This window comes from Hemicordylus capensis, chromosome 1 (assembly GCF_027244095.1).
Source record: "Hemicordylus capensis ecotype Gifberg chromosome 1, rHemCap1.1.pri, whole genome shotgun sequence".
Taxonomy (NCBI): domain Eukaryota; kingdom Metazoa; phylum Chordata; class Lepidosauria; order Squamata; family Cordylidae; genus Hemicordylus; species Hemicordylus capensis.
Genome location: NC_069657.1, coordinates 135,480,739 through 135,506,497, shown reverse-complemented (window position 1 = coordinate 135,506,497; position 25,759 = coordinate 135,480,739). Strand labels below are relative to the sequence as shown.

Here is a 25,759-nt window from a genome sequence, read left to right as displayed (position 1 = left end):
GAGCGGGATATAAAATGTAAGAATGAATGAATAAATAAATAAATAAAATGACATCTATTCACCTTCCGCCTGTGTGTGCCTCTTCATCTCAAACCCAAGAAAAGAACCATGCCCCAGCACAACAAGGACAAAAGAGATCCTACTTTCCAAAGCAGAGGTAACATCAAAAATGGAAGGGCCAGGAACAACCAAAACAGCACCTTTGATCACTCTGTTCATCAGCTGTCTTTTTCAGGATACCCTTCGACCATTGGACTCACCCCTTTCTCCCCAGCTTGGTGCTGATACCTGGGTTTTAAGTATCATCTCCACCGGATACGCAATTGAATTTACCACCACCCCTTTATTTCAAAGGGTAAAATACACCCACTGAACTCCTACATAGGAAACAAGTGAAGGATCTCCTGGGAAAAGGGGTGATAGAACCCATGCCATTGAAAAGCCTAAGGAAGGGTTTCTATTCCAGGTATTTTCAAGTCCTGAAAAGGGATTGAGGCCTCCACACCATTCTGGACCTACATCATCTAAACAGATTCATCCATCCAAAAATGTTTTGGATGATTACTTTGCAGGGCATCCTCTGTCTCTCTTAGCAGAGGAGGAATGGCTCACAGACTTCAAGGATGCCTATTTTCATATCGGATACAACCAAGGCATAGGAAATTCCTTCATTTCACTCTAGGAAATCAGGCTCACCAATACTCTGTGCTCCCATTTGTTCTCTTGACTGCCCCCCAAGTCTTCATCAAGTGCATGAGTGCAATAATAGCCCATCTAAGAGCACAGAGGACCACCTTAAGTGGCGCAGCAGGGAAATGCTTGACTAACAAGCAGAAGGTTGCCGGTTTGAATCCCTGCTGATACTGTATCGGGGAGCAGCAATATAGGTAGATGCTGAAAGGCATAATCTCATACTGCACAGGAGGAGGCAATGGTAAACCCCTCCTGTATTCTACCAAATAGAACCACAGGACTCTGGGTGCCAGGAGTCAAAATCGACTTGACGGCACACTTGACCTTAAGAGCACAGAGGATCTCTATCTTCAGTTACTTGGACAACTGGATAGTGACCTCCACAGACAAAAACTCCTTGTGTACCTCAACACATTACATCTTGGCTTTACTTCAAGACCTGGGTCTCCAGATCAACTGGAAGTCATCCTCAGAGAAGGATACTTTACATAGGAGTTCTGCTAGACATGCAGCTAAAAACAGCTTACCTTCCAGAAGAAAGGTGCCTGTTTATTATATACTTGATCTCCATCCAAGGCAAAGAGCAAAGACAATACAAAGATGCTTAGGTTTAATGGCATTCTGTACAGCCACAGTGAGGTATGTCTGTCTCTGATGAGGCGCCTTGAAACATGGTTTATGTCAGTGTTCAAATTGGTGGACTTTCCTGGAGAACCTCTTTGAACGGGTTCCTTTTCAAGGGGTCTCCCTCGCCCATGATAATGGTGATGACAGGTGCATCTCTTAGGGGTTGAGGAGCCCCTTGCACAGGTTTCCATGCACAGAATCTGTGGAATTTTCATCATTCTGTTCTCCATATAAACTACTTGGAGTTGCTTGCAGTTTTCCTGGTACTCAAATCCTTTCTGCCACTGATAAAGAATTGGAACATTCAACTCCTCCTAGACAACACTATGGCAATTGCCTATATAAATAATCAAGGAGGAACAGTATCCAAGTCCCTTTGCAATATAGCCATACAACTGTGGGACTGGTGCATACTTCAGAGACCTCCCTTTAGCACTTCGCATAAAAGGGATGGACAACACCTTAGCAACACTCTTTTAATGACTCCGACCAACAAGAAACGTGAACTCTATTGCTCCTGGTCAGGGGTGGGATACAAGTCGCTAGGAGATGCTTTTCAGATTCCCTTGAAGGGTCACACATTCTACTTTTTCTCCTCAATTCCTGCTGTTATCAAGAGTCGTGAGCAAGGTACTACACGACAAAACAACTTGCATCTTACTCACGCCATGGTGGTTCAGGCATCCGTGGTTTCCTCTTCTTCTCCGACTGTCGTGCGGCAACCATCTTTGACTTTCTCAGTGCCACCCCTCTGGAAATCTATAGAACTGTATAGTATCTCCCTGGTTCTCTCTCTACTTTAACAAAATCACAATTTGAGCTATTAGCATTCATGACTCTGAAAATACTTATGCTGAAAACTGCCTTTTTGGTGGCCATCACTTTGGCTGGAAGGATCAGCGAACTAATAGACACCCCTTATATGAGATTTTCCCCAGATAAGGTGGTCTTGAGAACAGACCCTTCCTTTACTCCAAAAGTAGTGTCAGATTTCATATCAACCAGGATCTCTTTCTCCCTTCTTTCTTCATGAACCCCTCAGTGCCTCTGGAATGTACTCTCCACTCCATGAATGTCAGAAGAGCTCTTTTGTTTTACATGGACAGAACGAAGACCTTTCAGAAATCTCATAGACCTTTTAAGAACATAAGAACAGCCCTTCTGGATCAGGCCCAAGGTCTATCTAGCCCAGCAATCTGTTTTATTACCAGATGCCTCTGGGGAGCCCACAGGCAAGAGGTATGTGCATGCCCTCTCTCTTGCTGTTGCTCCCCTGCTACTAGTATTGAGAGGCATCATTCCTCTGAGGCTGGTGGTGGCCCACAGCCACCAGACTAGTAGCCATTGATAAACCTGTTCTCCATGAATTTGTCTAAGCCCCTTTTAAAGCCATCCAAGCTTGAGGCCATCACCACAACCCATGGCCAAGAATTCCATAGATTAATTATGCGCTTTGTTGCTTTTAAAGACAAGAACAAGGGAGGACCTATCTGCAGGCAAAGACTCTCAAATTGGCTGCTGGAATTGATCTTCCTTTGCTTTAAACAACAGAGAGTCCAACTACCATCAAAGCCCATTCTGCCAGGGCCATGGCAGCTTCCACAGCACATATATCTGGAATTCGTACTGGTGATATTTGCAAAGCAGCCATCTGGTCCCTGAACCTGCCATTTATAAAATATTATGCTATATACAGCCAGTCAGTGACTGATGCTAACTTTGGGTGGGCAATTCTAAAGAAGGTGCTTTGAGTAACATCCTTGTACCCACCACCTTTTTCATCGGTGAGCTTGCTAACTACCCATGTTGTGAAGGATACTGGATCACCACAAAGATAAACAGGTTGTTTACCTGTAAAGTGATCTTTGGGTGATCCAGTATCCTTCACAATACCCTCCCGACCTCCCTGCTACTTGGATGTTACTCTTCAGGTTGACTTAACTCAATATTTCTACTGGAAGATCTCAACTTTTCAGCAGTTGTTCAGGAACTGAGCAAATGGTGCTCTGTCACCGAAAATACTGAGCACACCTTGCACACGAAGGGAAGGGCTACAGAGTGCTTTGGGGAGCTGTAAAATCCTTCTGCAAAGGCTACTGCGCAGGCACAGTACTCATGTTGTAAATGATCATGGATCACCCCAAGATCACTTGTTACAGGTAAGCAATCTGGGTTGTTGTTTTTTACACAACACAGTATTATTATTATTATTATTATACTGTGCCAACACATGTGCCAATAATACTGTGCCAACACATGGCACACATAATACTGTGCCAACACATGGCACACATACTGTGCCAACTCAGTATAGCAAAATGGGCAACTCCCTCCCCACCCCAAATGTTTTTCCTCTTGAGCGTGTGTTCTGCCATCTCTGAAAATAGATGGAGGAGGAAATTGAAAGTGTTGGTGAAACTCATTCCCCCTGGTTTGGCTCCACTGAGCCAAAAAATTGTACTACTGGTTTCATGTACCCAATGGTGCATGATTTCTGCTCTCTTGATCACCTCTCAAACCAGTTTATGGTATAGTATAAAGATAGCCAGCGTGGTGTAGTGGCTAGAGTGCTGGATTAGGACTGAGGAGACCCAAGTTCAAATCCCCATTCAGCCATGAAACTAGCTGGGTGACTCTGGGCCAGTCACTCCTCTCTCAGCCTAACCTACTTCACAGGGTTGTTGTGAAAAAGAAACTCAAGTATGTAGTACACCGCTCTGGGCTCCTTGGAGGAAGAGCGGGATATAAAATGTTAAAAAATAAAATAAATAAAAACATTTTAAAAAGTCAAACCCTAGCTTTTGGATCATATCCTATGTTGTCTGGCTTTAATGAAAGCTGAACAAAATGGCAACTTTCCAGCTACAAGTGGGAGAATAAAATTATGACTGATGAACATGAAAGTTAAATTGAACATAAATGCCATAGGATTTGGTTGTTTGGGCATTAGTAGCCTTTACTTATCTGCAGAAGTGACTCTGGGTCTTTTGTAAATTGAATAGCTGATAAGTTGGACCTGTTATGGAAATAAAAATTGCAATGGATTGCTGATCAATTGGACTGCCTTACTTTGAAAGTCAAGACCTTATTAAATAGTCAGGAAAGTATACATGCTGTGAAAATTATTTTTCTGTTCAATGGAATAAGAGAACAAATGAAAGGAACAAACCATGTTTCCCCATTCTGTAGTGTTAAAATTGAGGAATGATATTTCACTGGCCTCTGTTCCTCGTCCATCAAAAAGTTTTAAATTTAGAATACATTCTTATAGTTAAGAATATATGTGTTTTCCAAAAAGAAAAGTGGGATGGAATGTAACAAAAAAGGTAAGAGCACAATATGCAGAAATTGTAACTTTAAAAATGGATAGATTTGTAGATTTTTGTTAACCTGCACCTGAATAGTGGTGCTATTAATGGTCAAATTGATTCAGAGAATTGGTGGGAGGAGAGATCCTTTATTTCTGTGGCTGACAAGATGTACAGTGGACTGTAGGTAGTTCTGCACGGCTGAAGCTGTGGGCAACTAAAACCATGGTGGTGCTGTTGCACAAGAGTACTCTTGCACAGATATGTAAAATTGTGAATTTGTGCTTGAGCGATGCTACAGCCATAATTTCCAGTGACTATAGCATCGTGCATGCTCGGTTCCACAATTTTACATATTAGTGCAAGAGCACTCTTACACAATACTGCCAGCATTTAGCCACCTGCACAGAACGGGCAGTGCAAAACCGCCTGCTGTACACTGTGCATCATGCCAGCCAGTCTCCTGTAACTGCATATATGCTCCATCTTGATGTGGTCAGTTTTTCCATGCCCCCAGCCCTTGTAACCTTTTTGTAAATTGTAATGTATACTTTGGGGTCATTTTTAACCCCTGTTATATTGAATGTGAAACTGAAATTTAATATGCACCTGTTTAATTTTTGAATGCACCAAAAAAACTGCTGCTATTGATTCCATTATTTTTGCTGCTGTGTTGTTCCTGTACTGTCAAAGGGAGATGTTTAATGAACTATTCACTCTTTGCTGCTGGTGTCCTGCTCAAAACAACCCACCCAGGTTGTTAGTTCTATTACTTATCTGGAATATATTCAATCCCTCCACCAGATTAGCAATGTGCACTTTTTGTTTGGGTGATGGTTACGCTATTTTATTTTTTCAGTGCTGAATGTGATCTCAAAGGCCCTAAGTTCGCATAATTTCAACTGCCAGGTACAGGAGAGCAGAGCTTCATAAACACTTGGGAGTATTCATGAATCCTGCATTTCCTGATTTCAGCAGTGGAAGAGCTCCCATGTTGTGTACAGTTTTAGTTAGGGCTGTCACGTACTTAAAGAAATCTTAATGGATCAGCACATGAATTTTAATTGATTCAAATCTGCATGGATTGTACATGAATAAAATTGAAGGGGGAAAGTATTTTTGTATTTTTGGTTTTCGATTATGCATATGATTATGTTTTTGGTTTTTGATTATGCATATGATTATGTTACAGTAGAAATGGTCTTAGGAAAGGCATTCCCTCATGTGAGAAGAGCAGGAAAGACTCTTCTAAGGAAGTGTCTGCTACATGTGGATTTTCGAATTGGCCAACATTCTGACTAGCAGAGTGCTTGCATAACAAGCAAAGTTTGTGGTAGTGCAAGATGATCTCATCGGTTAGTTGGTTGGTTTAACACATTTATATACCACCCTATATTAATCTCAGGGTGGTTTACAATTTAAACAAACAACTAAAACCTAAAAATCATATAAAACTTTAAAATATCATAAACTAAAAGCCTGATGCAACAGATGTATTTTCAAAAGTCGTTTAAAAACCAGAGATGGGGAGATTCTGATTTCATTTGGGAGTGTGTTCCAGAGCCTTGGGGTAACTCTAGAGAAGGCCTGGTTGTGGATCACCACCAAGTGAGCCAGTGGCAACTGCAACCAGACCTCCCCCAATGATCTTAATAGGCAGCAGCATTCATGAAGAAGGTGATGCTCTCTTAAATCTCTCTTGGACCCTCCTGGGCCCAAGCCATGTGATGATCTCATTGTTATGCTAAAACATGGAGATTCGTGGAATTGTGCTTTTGCAGAAAAGTTCCCTTTAAAGTAAATGTGACTTGACACAAGTTGCACAAGTACGCAGCTTGGGGGTACTACTGGACCCGGCTCTGCTTTTGGAAGCTCAGGTAGAGGCGGTGGCCAGGGGTGCCTTTGCACGGCTTCGGCTGGTGCGCCAGCTGCATCCCTTTCTCGAGAAGGCAGATCTGGCCACGGTTACCCACGCCTTAGTCACGTCGCGGCTGGATTACTGTAACGCGCTCTACGTGGGGCTGCCCTTGAAGAATATCTGGAAACTGCAGCTAGTGCAAAACGCGGCAGCGAGGGTTTTATCCGGAGCTGCCCGTTGGGAACACATCACCCCTATCTTGAAAGAGCTGTACTGGCTGCCGGTTCGTTTCCGGGTCCAATTCAAGGTGCTGGTTTTGACCTTTAAAGCCCTAAACGGTTTAGGCCTGGGGTATTTGAGGGACCGCCTGCTCCCAAGGGTTGCTGCCCGCTTGACGAGGACATCTGAGGGCGCCCTGCTCCGGGTGCTGACAATGAGGGAGGCCCGGCTGTCGTGCACTCGGGACAGGGCCTTTTCTGTTGCTGCTCCTAGACTCTGGAATGCTCTCCCAGTGGCCATTCGTTCCTCAGACTCCATCACGGCTTTTAGGAAGCTTTTAAAGACTTGGCTTTTTACCCAGGCTTTTACATAATCGTTTTTACTGCTGCTTCTGTGTGTTTTTATCTGTTGTCTTGTTTTTATGCTTGTTTTATATGTTTTTAGCTTGATGTTTTTATTGCTTTTTATTGTATGTTTTAATTTTTGTAAACCGCCTTGGGGTTTTCTTTTAACGAAAGGTGGTATAGAAATGTAAAAATAAATAAATAAATTAAATTAAATTAAATTAATATAATGCTTGTGGTTGCACAACACTAGTCTGGAAGTCTGGAACACAAGCTCCAGACTTGGTACAAGTATCTAGTGCAACACCCTCCACAAGCACTTTGTTGGTCAGGATGTCAGTCCTTGAAAATACTTAAAAAAACAACAACACTTTATTAGTTGGGGGCATCTTTCTAGCCCTTCAGAAGATTTTCAATTAATGTAACTGATTAAACTTTGCAACCCTAGTTTTGGTTGCTCTTGAACTAAATAGTTTTGTCTTGTGTTTATTAGGAAACGAAATGACAAAATAGAATTACTGGTGGGTTGTATTGCTGAACTCTCTGAACTAGAAGAAAACATGCTGCTCAGACATGGAGAGAATGACTTTAGTGTCATGTACTCAACACGGAAAAACTGTGCTCAGCTGTGGCTTGGTCCAGCTGCATTCATCAACCATGGTAAGCAACAAGTAAAGTAAATGCAGTGTGACTGGCTGCTTTCATATATATATTTATTGACTCGGACATCTGTTTAGTTTTAAACTGAATCAGAATGAACTAAAATAGCACTGGCATTTTTGAACTAGAGCTTAGGCTAATGGAGAACATATTGCATTTTTAACAACTCAGTGTTATGCCCCATTGTTCAGTTGAGTTTTGTTATGGGTAATATAAGCAATATGAAACTTTACTTTAGATATCTGTAACTATTCATGTTTCAGGTCTTATCAACAGTTAATTGACTTTATTTTTTGGACCTTTTTCAGATTGCAGACCCAATTGTAAGGTAAGCACTTAAAATTTAAAACCATCCAAACACTTTTCAGCATATGAATATTTCAAAATGATTTTTGCCTGTTAATTAAATAATTAAAAATGTTTGTGTTTTTCCTATATAGTTTGTGTCAACTGGCCGGGATACAGCATGTGTGAAAGCTCTGCGAGATATTGAACCTGGAGAAGAAATATCTTGTTACTATGGGGATGGGTTTTTTGGAGAAAATAATGAATTCTGTGAATGCTACACGTGTGAAAGGTATGTGCTGGCCATATGTGTGCTTTCTAAAAGAAAATAGTATAAGTGTACAGTTGAGCTCTGCCTGTGGTTAGGAATTGTGGGTACATAGCTGCTAGCAGCAGTTTGATTAGTCAATGGTAATTCCTCTTGCATAAGATAAGAGAACCCGATAGATACCTCTTGTCTTTGGGGGGCCTTTTCTGATGTCATCAGAAGAACAGCTGAAAAAACATATCAGACAAATGTGTGTGAAAGGTATGCTGTGGTGAGTAGTTGGGATCTGAGTTGCAGCCTGAGTTTCAGAAACTCTGTGGTCCCTGTCAAAATGATTTTTAAAAGACTCAGTTATTTCTGTATGAGTGATTCTCCTCCATTGCTCTCCATTTCTGCTCTAAGGGCAAGGGTGCAAGGTGTGATGTCTACCCTATTGTGAGCCTGTGCGGAGGTGATCATGACTGGGATCCCAGCTGCTGCTTGTGCTGGTCCAGTGGAGTTTGACATAGAACTATAGACAAAACATATACTAGAAAGTATATATACCGTGTAGAGAGTCTATTCCCACACACACAAAGGATAAATAAACATTTGTTATGAAGCACACAATTACAAAGAAATAGCCTATGTTCTAGATCCCAAAAAGTGTAGCTGAAGGTCACTTGTGTCCACAGTCCTTATACATGTGGATATATAGTTCTTCCAGATCTTTACTTTTCTTAGGTTGGTTCTTGTTCCGGTTGTAACTCCACAAGTTACTCAAAAATCTTCCTTTTTTTAAAGTTATTACTCACATTTATTTCTTCTGAAGTGACACTGCACTTGCCAGTGGTTTCTGAATTAGAAATCCTACTGAGTACCAAGTTGTATTGGCTTCAAATGGTACAGATAACGCTTAATATATCCTACAGCGTCTGCCAAATGTTTTCACTCCCCTTTGATCAAAAGGGATGTGCTTCATTATCCAATCTCATCTAAATGACCAATTATATTCATGTGCATGTGTGAGGAAACAACAATGCTAAGCTTCCAAAAAAGTCGTGGACCTTTTGTCCCTTTTAAAGGGAGGCATTTTATATACATCAGCTCCGGACTTTGGAACCTTTTGGTCTAAATCAGGTCAATGACCTTTCCAGTTATCTATAGGCATAATTTGCTATTTTTGATCCTGGCCCTACTTAAAGATTTGGATGTGGAATGGGTTCAAAGAACACAAATGGGAAAGAGACTGGAAGGACTATGAGTCTCTCCTGTTGGAGAATGGGACTATTTATTTATCTTTGATAAGTATTTACTTAAGCTATGTTTTGGTTCCACATTGTATTTGTATAATTGGGAATTTAAAAGGGACAAAAGGTCCATGACTTTTTTGGAAGCTTAGCATTGTTGTTTCCTCACACATGCACATGAATATAATTGGTCATTTAGATGAGATTGGATAATGAAGCACATCCCTTTTGATCAAAGGGGAGTGAAAACTTTTGGCAGAGGCTGTAGGATATATTAAGCGTTATCTGTACCATTTGAAGCCAGTACAACTTGGTACTCAGTAGGATTTCTAATTCAGAAACCACTGGCAAGTGCAGTGTCACTTCAGAAGAAATAAATGTGAGTAATAACTTTAAAAAAAGGAAGATTTTTGAGTAACTTGTGGAGTTACAACCGGAACAAGAACCAACCTAAGAAAAGTAAAGATCTGGAAGAACTATATATCCACATGTATAAGGACTGTGGACACAAGTGACCTTCAGCTACACTTTTTGGGATCTAGAACATAGGCTATTTCTTTGTAATTGTGTGCTTCATAACATATGTTTATTTATCCTTTGTGTGTGTGGGAATAGACTCTCTACACGGTATATATACTTTCTAGTATATGTTTTGTTCCTTGGTCCGTGTATCCTCCTTGTTTTCACATAGAACTATAGACCCCTATGCTACATCACACACTGCTTTTAAAACTCCCATCAGATTCAAAAGCAATTTGCCCTGTGGCACAGGGGACGGGGGGAAAACAAGTCTAAATCCTTGATGATTTCATGGAAGTCATCCCACACTGCTTTAAATTCTGTTCCATAATCTCTGCATTTTGCTTATAACTCAAATGCAATGAATGGTCCACGGTCCCAGTTTAGGAAGATTGTAGCTCTACCACCAATTGATGGAGCTCATGAAGTTCAAACTGGGTTTCCTGTGTGCTACTGGATATCACATCCTTACCCATAAAAGCCTTGGGCGTGCGTCTGTGCCGCCCGTGTCTTTTTCGCCCGTTCTGAGCATGCGCGGAGATGGGCGGCCATGTTGGACCCGGCCGCCGGTGGGCGACTGGCCCCGATGGCGGCGGCCGCCGCCACGGGAGACCAGAAGGAGCAGAAGCGGCGGGCGGAGAGTGCGGCCGAGGCGGCGGCGGAGCCGCAGCCTCGGCCAAAGGAGTGCGGGCCAAGGAGGCGGTGGCCGTGGCGGGGCGACTGGCTCCGATGGCGGCGGCCGCCGCCACAAGAAACGGCGGGCGGAGAGAGCGCCCGAGGCGGCGGCGGAGGTGTCGGCCCAAGGAGTGCGCCCGAGGCAGGTGAGGCGACAGCGGGAACCCCCCCCCCCACTAGAGCCCGTTATTACAACGGGCTTACACATACTAGTGCTCTCTATAAAACAATTGAAACTAGCTTCATGGCTCTACATCTTTTCTATGTGGTGTTGGATTTGTATGGTTTGTATGGTTTTGTAACTTTGGTCCTTAGATGGTTCAGCTATCTGAATATTTTGCACGTGTCTCTCCGTCCCCCCACTTGATGTAATCTTTCCTGATGTAATCTTTTTCATTACTGTATAACGTTCAGTATTGTTTAGGACAACCAGATACATCAATTATACTGTACAGTTCATGCTGACTTATTTGTGTTAACTGCAAAACTGATAGAAGATCTTTTGGTTCCTTCAGAAGTAAAATAACTACTGCTTGAAAATTATTCTGAGATCCTATTTCCACTGTGGTGATTTTAGTACTAGCTTTGGTAACTACCATTTTTTGTCACTGTAGCAGGTTAGCATAGGAATATTCAAATTAAATAAACAACAATGTTCTAGTGCATTTGCTGTACGATTTTTGTTGTATAACCAACTTAGCATTTCTGAGCTATATAGTATACTGTTACTTTTCACAGCCACTTCATATGCTACAGGAAAGGTTAGGTACATACATGTATACTAGGGATGCACATGAAACATGTTTTGCATTCCATTCCAATCTCCGAATGGAACGCAAAATCCCTCAATTTTGTGAACTGTGAAGAAGCAATTGGTCCTTGTCCCCACTGCATGTATTCTATGATATGGTTAAAAATAAGTAACTCAAGAATGTCTCTCATATGTTGAAATGAATATTGCTGTTTTGGTGGTTTCTGTAATGTGACACATAGTGAGAATTGGAACTAACTCTGTCTGCATGTCCCCATAGTCATTGAGTATATGTGTGCATGTAAGACAAGCACGGAGAAATGAGGAATATGATATTAAAATCAGGTTGAATGATTTTGTTGAACGTGCCATTAAGAAGGAACACTAGTACAACTTTAGGTATACTTTCTGGTGGAGGCCTCATTCCTGTAACACATAACCTTTCAAGGATATGTAGGCTCTCATGGATAGAAAGTAGTGACTTATGAATATTTGTATGAAAAGTATTTTGATTACACGTTCTGAATTGTCTTTTATGCATTGATTTCTTAAAACGGCAACAATTAAAGCATTTACTTTGGCAAATGCCTGTTGATGTTAGAAACATTTCATTCTTGTATTTATCTCTGGCATGCAGATGTAGACTTTCAGATGTCTGTATTACAGGTTCATTTATGGAAAACTAAGTTGGTAGCATAGAAGGGATCTTCCTCCTTTTTAAGGAGAGAGTTGGTATTTGTGAGAACTAGAGAGGGAAACTAGCATCTAATGACTCTTTTTAAATTAATTGCAAATAAGAATTGTATGACATAATGGAGGGACACATTACATTTATTTAGGCTAGATGTAGGTTGCAAGGATAGTCACAATAAGAAGGGTATCTGTTCTTTGTCACTAGCAGCCCTAACCTATTAATATGTATTATTCTCTCTTTTAGACGTGGAACTGGTGCTTTTAAATCAAGAGTGGGACTGCCTGCACCTACTCCGGTGATCAATAGCAAATACGGACTCAGAGAAACAGATAAACGTTTGAATAGGCTTAAAAAGTTGGGTGACAGCAGCAAAAATTCAGACAGCCAGTCTGTCAGCTCTAACACTGATGCAGATACCACTCAGGAAAAAGCTAATGCAAGTAAGTAAGGGGAAGAATTTTTTAAAGTTCTTTTCTTTAAGAACTCTCAACAGTATGCTTGCTGTCTTTAAAGACGACGCAGAATTTGGGCTTTTCATTAGACCTTTTTTCATCCCGTTGTTGAGGGTTGGGATGTATTCATTTGTCTTTAAGGCCCTGAAAATAGAAACAAAGATTGCCGACACTGTGGTGGCAGGACCAATAAAAGTGCTTAGTCCAGGTGGCTCAGGTATATAACTGAGACTTTTTAAATCTAACAGAATGATGAATACTTTGACTAAGAGTGGTTTCGCTATGGTTGTATTTATATTCTCAGTTTCAGAATACTCCAATGTAATTTTAAAAGCCAAGTTTGTGTCTAGAAGTCAAATGAAAGAAGCAAAAGGGCATAGGCCAAATAGATTTGAAAAACATTTTAAAGCTAGTAAGCTGTGTAGCAAAGAACCATTTCCCTTCTAAGAACTGTCAGTGGTGCTGGTTCTCCATAAGATGTGCTGGTGCTGTGGATGAATTCCCAACTGACGCAGCACTAACACTTGGAGACAAATTTTGACAACTTCCCCTCCCCCCTAGGAATCTTCTATGTCATCACCCAAAAATATATCCCTGAGGGTCATGCATGACTCGGGGACATATTTTAAGGTGACACAAAAGACTTCTGGGGGAAGGTACAGTTGTCAAAATCCCCACACATATACACACACACACACCCATTCCCACCGGCCTTGTGCCGGTGCTCTGTTAGGAACTCATCTGCAGCTCTGACACATATCACAGAGCACTGGTACTTTGTTAGGATGTTAGCTATCACCTTTATGGTTTAGGGTGTTTGTACTCTTTGCTCTGGTAATTTAGATGAGCAGTCAGTTTAGTTCTATTGTCTGGGAATAAATTATAATGTGCATATAGATTCAGATTTTTATTTGGTGTCATCTTGGCTGCTCTGAACTGTTTGAGTTCTTATAGAGAATCAACATTGACTTGATTAAGAGGCAATTAGAATTGCTGAAGCATTTGGATTGTATGTAGCTCCTACCACTATAACGTAAGAGCAACATTTAACCTTTTCACGTATGAAATTAAAGGCAGCATAGTTACGAAAGGTGTTGAGTTCAGTCGGATCCCAATTTATGTAAATGGAATAAAGCTCAAGAGATCTTTTCTGTCTCTTCTTCCACATAGCTGTGTACTCTCCAAAAAGCCTTTCTTGAGGGTTTGGGGACTTTCCAGAAAAAAATGGAATAGGATACAGGGAGGGGATAATTCCTGGAAACTGGGCAGAGGCCTGTCCTTGATTATTGGGGATTTCTCCTTTCCCCTGAGCCCTCTCCAAGTGTCACTTGAGCTCATGCTGCTGTAGTGAAGAGAGGATGGGGAAATAGCTTTGCAGGATCCTCATTCCACTTGCATGTTTGGATCCAACCCACTGCATGTAAATAAGCCTACCAACTTGTTCTGTAGTGTATGTATATTTTTAAATGCCAATTTTTCTTGGGCAAATAATATCTTGTTTTTAATTCACATAGAAAATCTACCCAATATGAAACTTCCAAGAAATAATAATGCACTAAAAAAAGTATTTTTTGCTGAAATGCATAGGGTAGAGATTCTCCCTTTTCATTGATTAAGGAAAATTGCAGCGGGTTAGTCCATAAGTGTATATAATGGTATATTACTTTCTGTAGTCAATAGGACTATACCATTGTATGTGATTTGTTTAGGATAATTAATTACAATTACAACTTTGTTTAGGATAATTAATTACAATTACAACTTTGTTTAGGATAATTAATTACAAAAAACTGGCTTTGGAATAGCAGGCAGAAGGCATACACTGAAGCTGTTCTTAGTGATTTTAAAATCACTATCAACCATATTATTTAAGGATTGAGTAGGCAAACGCTTTATGCTGTGTATATCTCACTGCAAAAAACAAAAACCCTGCTTATACACGAATGTTACTAGTATTTGGTGATCATTAGGAAATAAAAATAATCTATATTATATTTGACTTAATTTTTGACTTAATTTTCTTTTACATTTCAGCTAACCGCAAATCTTCAATTGGTATAAAAAAGAACAGCAAGAATAGAACATTAACAAGGCAGTCTATTTCAAGAATTCCAGCTTCATCAAATTCTACCTCATCCAAACTAACTCATCTGAATAATTCCAGGGTACCAAAGAGACTGAAAAAGCCTGCAAAGCCTTTACTTTCAAAGATAAAGTTGCGAAATCAGTGCAAAAGGCCAGAGCAGAAAAATGCATCGAGAAAACTCGAAATGGGAAACTTGGTTCTCAAAGAGCCCAAAATAGTCTTGTATAAAAACTTATCCATTAAGAAGGAAAAAGAAACTGAGGGACCATTGAAAGTTGCAGTTTCTAGTGGCTGCTTAACAAGGCATGCAGCACGAGAATGCAAACTCAATTCTGTGAAAGGTGCTCATGAACCTGGGGAAGTATCACCCTGTACATATATCACAAGGAGGTCAATGAGAACGAGGATGAATCTGCCGGAGACCTCTGACTTAAAGCTTGAACCAAATATGCTGAATAGCTATAAAAACAACTTGACTAGCATGCGAACCAATAGCTTGGAGCAGCAATCTCATGTGATGCACGAGAGTGAACAGGCTCTTGTGACACATAAGGAAGAGGGTAGGTGTCGGAAGAATGACAGGGTTATGGCCAAAAAGAAATCTCGACAAGGAAGACTTATGAAGCCATCTGCAAAAATGGAGGAAACTGATCCTGCACATAACTTGCCTGACAAAGACAAAGTGCCAGATTTGATCAGTTCGCATTCTGATTTAGGGGAGATGAACAACGTAGTGGAGTCAGCCATTGGATATCAAGACTGTATTCCTGCATCTGGTGGCTGCTCCATTGTGACTTCGGACACTTTCAAAGCAAAAGACCGCTTTAGAACTGCAAAAAGTAAAAAGAAAAGGCGAATCACAAGGTATGATGCACAACTAATTCTTGAAAACAGCTCTGGGATTCCCAAACTGACTCTGCGGAGGAGGCATGATAGCAGTAGCAAGACAAATGACCAAGAAAATGATGGAATGAATTCTTCAAAAATAAGCATCAAACTAAGTAAAGACCATGAGAAAGATAATAACTTATATGTAGCAAAGCTTAATAATGGGTTTAACTCAGGATCAAGTAATAGCTCGACAAAATTAAAAATACAGCTAAAACGAGAAGAAGAAAATAGGGGGACATACTCAGATGACCTCCATGAGAATGGGGTTTGTTGTAGCGATCCTCTTTCTTTGTTAGAGTCACAAATGGAAGTGGATGATTATAGTCAATATGAAGAAGAAACTGTAGATGAATCTTCATCTGCAGATGAGGAGGAGGAGGAAGAGGAAGAGGAAGAGGAGGAATATGAGGATGATTTTGAAGATGACTTTATTCCTCTGCCTCCAGCTAAGCGATTAAGGCTTATAGTTGGAAAGGATTCAATAGACATTGACATTTCTTCCAGGAGGAGAGAAGATCAGTCTTTAAGGCTCAATGCATAAGCTTACAGGTCTTAAACTGAACAGGAAGTCCATTTTTTAAGCAAAATTCCAGTCAATTATTCCTCAACTGATGAACTTTCTGAAAATGTTAGTGGAAGCACTTCTTTATTGTTTATTCACTTATATCAACATAATATTGTAGAAAGTGTACAGCATACTGACTCCTTAAGTCATTTGTGCAGATTTTTATTGTACTTTTTAATAGCCTTCTTATGTGCAATTCTGAGTTAGAGAAAATGCTCTATTGTAAAATAAAGGCTCAAGCAAAATTACAGAATGCCATCAAATTTTTCCATGCAGGATAATTAAAATCACAATAATGTGACTACACAATTATTTTTAATCTGTGAGAGCATTACTTTGCTCTTGTATCTGACTAAACAATAATCTAAAAAAATAAATAAATCATAGTAGCAACATATTAAGGTTTATAGTATGTTAATATCACCAGCAATGAACTACAGCTTTTCAGTTTATTTGCTAGATGTTTTCCCCCTTGGAGTTTGTCAGTTTTAACACTGTATGCTGTCCCCAGACGTACTGTTTGTGGCCTTTGTTATAATAGCAAACCGTTGGTTAGAAGTCAAATTGATTTCTTTAACAAACAAACAAAAAGGGTGTTGACAGTTTGCTGACTTTTAGTACATTATATGTACAAGGGTAGCAGTATGCAGAATACAAGTTTGGATATGGTGTATTTATTTCTTGTTATGTAAATTAAAACACCTTGTATTTAACACTTTTTCAATACTTTTAGATAAAATTGTTCTTTGCAAGAATGATTGGTGCTTATTTTTTCAAGAACTTGCTGTGAAACAATGTGATTACAACAGGCAACATTTATCCAATGAACTGCAGCTATCCTAATTGGATCCTCATAGTTTTCTGTTGCACTTGTAAAATGCTACAAGGAATTTAAAGAAACTTATTCACTTTAACTTATGATAGTTTTATGAAACTTAAAAGAAAAATCTAAGTCACAGCTTTTGTTCTGTGGTAATCTATAAAAATGTTTGTCTTTTGAGATCCAGTGTAAAAAGACTGAAAAAAAATGTATATGTTGTAAATATTTGTGTGTTGTGCGAAATTTTGTCATAAAAAAATTGATAACTTACCAGAAGGGTTTTTAAGTTTAGAAATACATTCATGCCAATAAATAGGAAACTATAAACCTAGTTTTAAACTCTGATCAGTTGACTCCCCCCCCCACCTTTTCTTTTTGGATTTAGTTTGCATTTTGAGATTTCAGGAATTTCTTTCTGTATGCACTTTTAAAAAGAAGCTTCATATTTTTAGAGCTAGAATGAAAAAAATTGGTGAAGAAGTAGGTTTTCTAAGGCTATGAAATTAACCATTAATTTGAACAACATTTCAAAGTTAGCAGAAATTGATATAATCTGAGCTGCTAATCTGTATGCAATTTTGTGCACAGAATTTCAGCAGAATCTTATAAGACACAGAATTCTTGAGAAGTTTAGCCTGCTTTCTACAAGTGTTTAGTCCACATCCCTGTGGATATATGTTTACAGGTAGGTTTCTCTAATTAAAAGATCTGTGTGCATTGACATATACAGATTGGCACCTCCATTGAGCTGTTGGGAACAGGGCAATTAGATCCACACATTGGACCTTCCATGACCACAAGAAGTTAGTGAATTGGAACAAGAGTCTGTAGAAGGCTGTAATAAATAGTGACCAGAGTTTCCATGCATGGCTACCTGTTCTCCTCTCATTGCTTCCAATCATGGTCCCTTTTCTATACATCTCAAATCAGACTTGTAGTCAGCCTAAATCTTTTGGGAGAGGCTGAGAAAAAAAGGAGGGGTCCGTTTATTTGGCCCCCATCAGTCCTAAGTGCAAACAACATTCAATTATTTAAAAAATTGTTTGTACAAAGTTTAAGGGAGCAGAGAAATTGGGGTGGGGCAGGCCTGCCATAGCCCCTCCAGCTACAAGTCTGTCTCTAATTCCCATTTATTACCTATTGTACTACTTCTTGCCCAAAATGTCAAAATCAAACCCAAGTATCTAAAATAGTGTCAACATTATAAATTTTGGACTTTTACATGCATATTTAGGATGCAATTGGGGTATAGTCTTTTTTCCCTGAGAAACTTCTTGAATTCTTTTTTTTAATTCTAACACAGTTTTGTAATCAGCTGTGACTAGATTTTTATGTTACCTTGGTGTTATGAGAGCAACAGCAGTGCCACTGTTTCCTGTACCACTTGGGTAACATCAGAAACCCAGGATTATGCTGAGGAGACCATGTTGTGAAGAGGAGCTACACATGGGCTTTCCTCCATAGTTTGCTGGGTTAACACAAGAAACCCCAGTGTGGAAAGGAGCAGCATTTCTCTAGCTCCCATGCTGCTGAGCTAATGTGAGAACCTACTCTGGATGGAGATTTCAAAAGACGTTATTGGTTGAGTGCTCTGAGAGATGCAAGTAGTTATACAAACTTAGAGGGTCTGCCTGAGCCTTTTCTGCAGAAAAGTACTGAAGCTATACAATATGTTCTTGTGAAGCACAATTGCTAACTGTAAAGAAGAGCTATACCTTAAGAGCATCTTTCTTTCCAGATATCAAAAACATACCAGTAGCACCCTTTTCTAAATAAGGAACTGCCCTTGGCCAATTTTGTGCCATCCAAAAGTATGTGAGTTTACTTAAATGAGCTTAGGCACAAACTGAGCACAGCTACTGTCCTAGATGAATTGAAAGATGAATTGTTTTTGGTTGTCCCAGCAGCAGCTCTTTGTATTGGGGGTGAAGCTGGTTTGATGATGTTGGGAACTTACAGCTCACACAAAACTGTCAATATTGTAATAGCAAAGTTTGGGTTTTGGCTTGAAAACAGAGGATTGTGTCCCTTGAGTTGGGGTGACAGGGCTGGGTTTTTGTTGAAATTTTATTTCAAGTTGTCCACACTTCAGTTATCTTCTATCAAATGTGTCTCAGTTCTAGTAAAAATAGGATTATGGTACTGAAATTAGTTTCTGGCACTTTTTTTTCTTATGCTGTCACAGGCATCTTTCAAATGCAATAATAATTGAATTAGATATTTGTAATATTGATGACGGGTAGATCTCTTTTGATATTGATGATGTTAAAAGGATTGTCTTCAGCTTTGACATTAAGCTATTGGTATTAAATAGCTCTAACCCTTGCTCCGAGCTGTATCCAGTATATAAAATGGAAACTTCAAAATGTGTTTCAAGTGAATTAGTGTACATAGTAATCAATTTTCATTTGTGCCAAAATTAATTTGAAATAAATGGGACCAAAGGGGAAATTTGGAATTTTAAACTCATTAAATACTGAGCTGGCTCTGAACAAGCTTTTTTTCACCTGCTTTAATCTTTTCTATTTATTATGCCTCATCTTTGTGAAATGTGATTGAAAGATGTGGAGACTGTGTGTCGTACTCTGTGTAACTGTACGCTTGCCAGTTTTTGTTTTCCAAACCTTTGCACATTTGATCCTTGTGGAAATAACCCTGTTAAGTGCAGCATTGCTGGTAGAAGCATCTAAACAGCATACCACTTTCTCCTTTACCTGAATGGCCAAGATGTCAAACATGGGCTAGATAATTTGAAGTAAATGATAATACTATTTATGGAGGGATATTGTGAGATGGGTTGTGTGTTGGGCCACCACAAACTTGGATCAAGCCCAGGGTTTGGATAATGAGAGCTCTACTGTAGTTTCCTTTTATTGCTTCCCATTTGGTACTTTTAACTACTGAAGAGCACAGTTGCATAAAATAGGGGAAAGTACAAATGTAGATAAGCAGATCTGGCACTGCACAACTTAGTAAACAAATCCCTAATTGTAGTTGTAAGGGGGAAATGCTGTTTTGAGCTCCTTCCAGGAAGAACAGATCTAAAATAGTCTGCTTCCCATCCATTATCGAGGTCATCATAACTAAGCACCATTAAAGTCAATTACTAACTTAAGTCTCATAAATTTCAAGGGGACAGTCATGACTAACTTAATCTGGATCATGCCCAATAATAATAAGATAATGCACATTCTCACAGTAGAATTCCAGGGTGTCCCTTCTGCCTAAATATCTTCATTAGAAAGCAGGTCTTTGTGAGGATGGAGTTCCATTGACTAGGGGCAACAACCATGGAGGACCTGTCCTACATGCATATTGCTGGGCCTTTGCTAGAGACCTCACATGGAACAGAACCCCTACAAGATCATGTAAGATAAGTAGATTCACTTGGGAGGAAGCAGTCCTTCAATCTAGGACCCAAGTTGTTTATGGCTTTAAGAGTCCAAAAACAGTACTTTGGATTGAAACCGGAAATGAATTGGCAGCTCGTGCAGTTAATACAGTATTGAGGTGATAAGAATCACTTGAGTCAAATACTCATGTAGCAACCATGTTTGGCATGAGCTGACGTTTCCAAATACTTTTCAAGGGCAGCCCCATGTAGGGCTCATTGCAGTAATCCAAATGCAGTACTTCCCTGTGCGCTCATGTCTCTCTGTGTGTGTGCGCGCACACCCACACCCACGCACTGTAGGATAAAAACCATTTGAAGACTGTCCTTCCAATCTGAAGAGCTGGCCAAGAAGGGTACCATGATTGATGGTACTAAACACCACTTGAAAGATCCTACAAAACTAAAAGAGGGAGACACCCTTCCCAGTTCCCAACAAAGTTCTTCTGCCAGGTTGACCAAGGCAGTTTTAGTTCCAAACGCAGAACAGAAGTCAGATTGAAAAGGGTTAAGATCTTTATTATCCAAGAGCTTCTGTAGCTGGTATACCATCACCTGCTCTATCACCTTGTTCATAAAGGGAAGATTGGGAACTGACCTGTAGTCTGAACTGGAGGGGTTGAGAGGGCTTTTTCAAAAGAACTTCACAACTGCCTCCTTGAGCACAGATGCAAATTCCCCCCTCTCAAACGAAACACTCATAATCCCCGCCAATCAGCAGGTCATTCCCCTTTTGGCAACTTTTATTGGCCAAAAAGGGCAAAAATGAAGAGTACATAGTTCCTCTCACACTACTAAGGATCTTATTCACATCCTCAGAGATCCCAATTTAGTGTAACTGCAAGAGTGTGCTGGGGGAATGGAGAGAAATCAAATTGGCTTTTGCCATAGGTCAGATGATCTCAGGCCTTGATATGCTGAATGTAAGATAATTTTCCTTCAGCTTGGGACTGAGGTTGCCTAGAAAAATCAACATATGATGCATAATGTGATTTTTTTTTTTAAGGTTAAGTATAGGTTATACCTGTATTTACCTGAAAGGGAGAGGACTCTGAATTTAAGACAATCCTCCAATTTCTAACATGAAATGGAAAAAACCTAGTCTTGGATTCAGGTACTTAGAGTAATATTATGTACCTCAGCCCAAGGAGCATAGCAGTTTTTGGGTGAGTCCACCTAATGGTGCAGCAGGGAAATGACTTGACAAGCAAGCCAGAGGTTGCCAGTTCAAATCCCTGCTGGTATGTTCCCCAGACTATGGGAAACACCTATATTAGACAGCAGTAATACAGGAAGATGCTAAAAGGGATCTCATATGGTGCAGAGATGGCAATGGTAAACCCTTCCCGTATTCTACCAAAGACAACCACAGGGCTCTGTGGTCGCCAGGAGTCGACACCGACTCGACGGCACACTTCACCTAGGACAAGTGAAGATGGGCCCCTCTGCTTGCCTCTCCTTCCCCAACCCTCACCCCCTATGTCCTTAATATGTAGCAGCCAAGAACTGAGACTTCCTGCCCCCAAGTATATCTTGCCAATGTTGTTGGCAAGAAAATGCAAGCCAAGTGAATCTGACCTGAACTGGTGGGGCGGGATTGCCATCCACAGCTATATTCCAGTGGATTTCTCCATGTTCTGGAGCCTCAAGACTTGAGCTCCAAAGCAGCCGAATGGCCTCACCCATCCTCCCTCCGTTTATTTTGGCTGGCTGACCAGGTGCTCAGGCGAAGTCCACCTCTTCCTCAGCCTGACTGAAGCTCAGCAGCCACTATACCTCTATCCTAGCCGCCGCCTTCCCTACTTAAGGGCATATTTCTGGAAGCAGAAAAGCCTTTTCCAGGGGAGAGAAGTGAAAATCTCTCCCCTCCCACTCTGTGCCAGCTCAGCTACACAAATGTCTTTGTCACTGGGATTCTGAAGGCTTTACTGCAAACATGAGTCCATATCCTGTCAACCTACTGCTGTGGAGCACGTGGGCCCCTGTATACAAATGTGAGGGAGAATGGTTATAATCGACAATACATTTGCTCCTCCAGCTCCCTCAGTTGTCTGAAGGTATCCTACTCGTTCAATCAGCTCTGCCCTTTCCAGTCACATCCCTTATGCCTGCAGTTGCTTCCCAGAATGACTTGGTGATGGAACTAAGCTTAAGTATATGTAAATGAATCAATGACACATACTGTCCCAACTTATCCCTGCCTCCACTTCTCTCCCTACTGTTGTCTGTTTTGTATTGATTGTACATTGGAGGTGGGGGCTGATATCCAGACCCATGAGTAGTCCCATTTAAATTAAAGGGACATGATCATCCCTTGACTGGGAATGAACCTGTGAGCAAAGAACACCTGTGGCATTGTTGCGCAGCATGTAAAGTAGAAACATGTTGCAGTACTGGGACTTGGTGTTTGAGGGAATTGTGTTTTGTGTTCTGTGTGTGCATGTGTGTATATGGTATGCTTGTGTATAGGGGTGTTTGGGGGAAATAATTTGAGGTTAAAATAATTTTATGTAAATATTTTTTTCTTGATTTGCCTTGAAATTCATTCCATTGTTGATCCCTAGAATGGGGATCTTGCAAGAAACAAAAGAAGTCTACATGTCATAGACATAAAGGTTCAGAACTTAGAGTTAACCCTATAATTCTGTTTATAGCTTTTCAAATATATTTCAAGTATATTTTTACTAAGTGACATTTCTGCCACATATAGAAAATATTTCCACAACACTAGATTATATGTATTTTGATGTTTTACTGGGTGAAACATACCATGTCATCACCATGTTGTTAGTTGAATGACACCACAAGTGTCCATGAATGCACTGTTGGCATAATGGAGATCAAAAAGCCAGTTCACTGCCTTCCTTAAGGGAATGGTGTACACAAGGGGTAGAAGATAACTGAACAATGAAAAGAAAAATATTTGCTAAGATGTGCTTACTCAATATGCACAGGGAAATACGTTATTCCCCCAACTCCCCAGTGCCAAGCTTTCCTGGGCATAAAACTACCTGCTACTCATGTAATCCCTCCAAATGGGATTACAACATTCCTGAGATTTACACCACCACACAGCAACTCCACAGATTAAAGTAAATCAGAAAGCTTTTCAAATACTGGTGTACATGTAGGTGATCCTCTTTGTTTAGAAGGGGGAGAGTAACTGGCCTTATCCACCCCAGCACAGTACCTCCAGTGACTGTTGCTGGTGTCTGTCTTATGTTTCTTTTTAGATTGTGAGCCCTTTGGGGACAGGAATCCATCTTATTTATATATTATTTCTCTGTGTAAACCGCCCTGAGCCATTTTTGGAAAGGCCATATAGAAATTGAATTAATAATAATAATTAATAATAACCCCCAGTGAGGCACTACCTTGGCGTGGTTGTGGGGCTTGCGTGCTCTGAGGAAGGTGAGAGCTATGCCAGAGGTCCAACCATACTGGACAGGTCTCACCAGAGGAGCCAGACAAAGAGTGCCTCTCCCATCAACAATATGGTGAGACATAACTTTAATAAATCTATACCGGATCGGTCGTCACCCGGGTATATAAGGACCGCGCCAGGTGCTGGAGTCCCTGGACATCTGGTGGCAAGTGGGCAACAGGACTCAGGATTTTCAGTTGAGCAACCAGGGCTGGAGACTTCAAGGTTACTGGAAGTAAAGTCGCTTAACTGAAAAAAATATACGAAAAACACCAGCAAGGAAATAATGATCTGCTATTACAAGTCTAGTCCAACTAGAAGAGGTTATTTTAAAAGAATGTACCAAATTTGGAAAGAAAAGCATCCAGATACAGAAATAACAGAACAAAGGCTAGCAGACCAGAGAAGATTCATAATAAGAAATAAAGTATTCACAGAAGTTGATCTGGAAGAACTGCAAAGAGCAACACAGGCTCAAGATATGGAAGAAGAATTACCACCAACTGAAGAAGTTGCTCAGGCACAGGTGTAGTTGGAAATAGAGGATGCCACTGTTGCTGAACAGTTTCAAAATCAAAACCAGGCAACCTCCCCTTTGCCTTCACCTCAAAAACCCAAATGCCGTTTAACAGAAAAGCAACAAGAACTAAAGCAAAAAATAACTGAGCACATGAACCAAACAACCACCAGGGTTCGACTTCCAGCTCTAAAAACAGTTGCCAAAAAACAACTTGCTCAGGCATTAAAAGATGTCAGTGCTGCACTTGCAGAAATAACAACCAATAATTTGCAAGAAACAAACCAACTAATGTACAGTGCAGCAACAATAACACCACAAGAGTTCGGATATAAGATCAGTGGACCTGTAAAAAAAGAAAGTAGTACATCACCTAAATGGAAGATTAGAAAATAAAATCACAAGGTTTAGATCAGATGCTAGTAAACTGAAAGATATGAAAGACAAGAAGCTGAAGAATGAAAACACCAAACAGTATCTGATCCAAAAATACCACCTAGATTCAAGGAAAATTAGAGAAGTCCTGGAAATAATAAAGCAGCAAATAACAGCAGTGTCAATGAAGATTAGCAGAATGAGAGCCAGAATTACACAACACAGGCAGAATCTCCAATTCCAGTCGAAGCAGAGACGTTTCTACCAAAGCATAGAAGGAGAAACTGCAAGAAACCTAGAAACACCAAATAAAGAAGAAACAGTGCAATTCTGGGAGAAATTATGGGACAATCCAATAGATGATAATAAAAAAGCAGGCTGGATGAAAGAGGTCAAAAAATGTAACCAACAAATGCAAGATCTAATAATAACACCAGTATTAATAAGTGAAGGAGCAAAGAAAATTAAAAATTGGACTGCTCCAGGCGACGATGAACTGCATGGCTTTTGGCTTAAACACCTAACAAGCCTTCATAAACAACTATCAAAACAGTTCAATCACATTTTGCAAGGAGGTGATATCGAACAATGGCTAACAACTGGGAAAACACATCTCATAATGAAAGACCCAGCAAAAGGTGCAATTCCAAGTAATTATAGACCAATAACCTGCCTGCCAACCATGTTCAAATTATTAACTGGAATAATAGCAGATGAAGTAATCCAACACTTATTAACTAACAAACAGCTTCCAGTTGAACAGAAAGGAAATTGTCCGAACACCAGAGGCACAAAAGACCAGCTGCTGATTGACAAAATGATTTTAGAAAATTGCAAGAGAATAAAAACAAATCTAAGTGTTGCATGGATTGACTACAAGAAAGCCTTCCACTCATTGCCTCACACGTGGATAGTAAAATGTTTAGAAACAACTGGTGTCAGCAAAAACATCCAGGTATTTATTTAAAAAGCAATGAGCATATGGAGTACACAGTTAACAATCAATGGTGAGACACTTGAACAGGTTAACATTAGAAGAGGTATTTTCCAAGGGGACAAACTATCCCCTCTGTTGTTTGTAATCGCCATGACTCCACTTTCAGAAATA

The 25,759-nt window shown here is 40.2% G+C and overlaps 1 protein-coding gene across 9 annotated transcripts in view; it reads left to right on the top strand.

The window, feature by feature from the left end:
• KMT5B (lysine methyltransferase 5B) overlaps window positions 1-19,454 on the top strand; it is a 68,404-nt gene extending 48,950 nt beyond the window's left edge. For all 9 annotated transcript variants that reach the window (XM_053275788.1, XM_053275815.1, XM_053275804.1 and 6 more), the window contains 5 exons: window positions 7,543-7,709; window positions 8,018-8,037; window positions 8,150-8,286; window positions 12,374-12,570; window positions 14,617-19,454. In XM_053275788.1, coding sequence (XP_053131763.1) covers window positions 7,543-7,709; window positions 8,018-8,037; window positions 8,150-8,286; window positions 12,374-12,570; window positions 14,617-16,100 — 2,005 coding nt within the window. In that variant the 3' untranslated portion in view covers window positions 16,101-19,454. The remainder of the gene's footprint in view (window positions 1-7,542; window positions 7,710-8,017; window positions 8,038-8,149; window positions 8,287-12,373; window positions 12,571-14,616) is intronic.
• The last annotated feature ends 6,305 nt before the right edge of the window (window positions 19,455-25,759 follow it).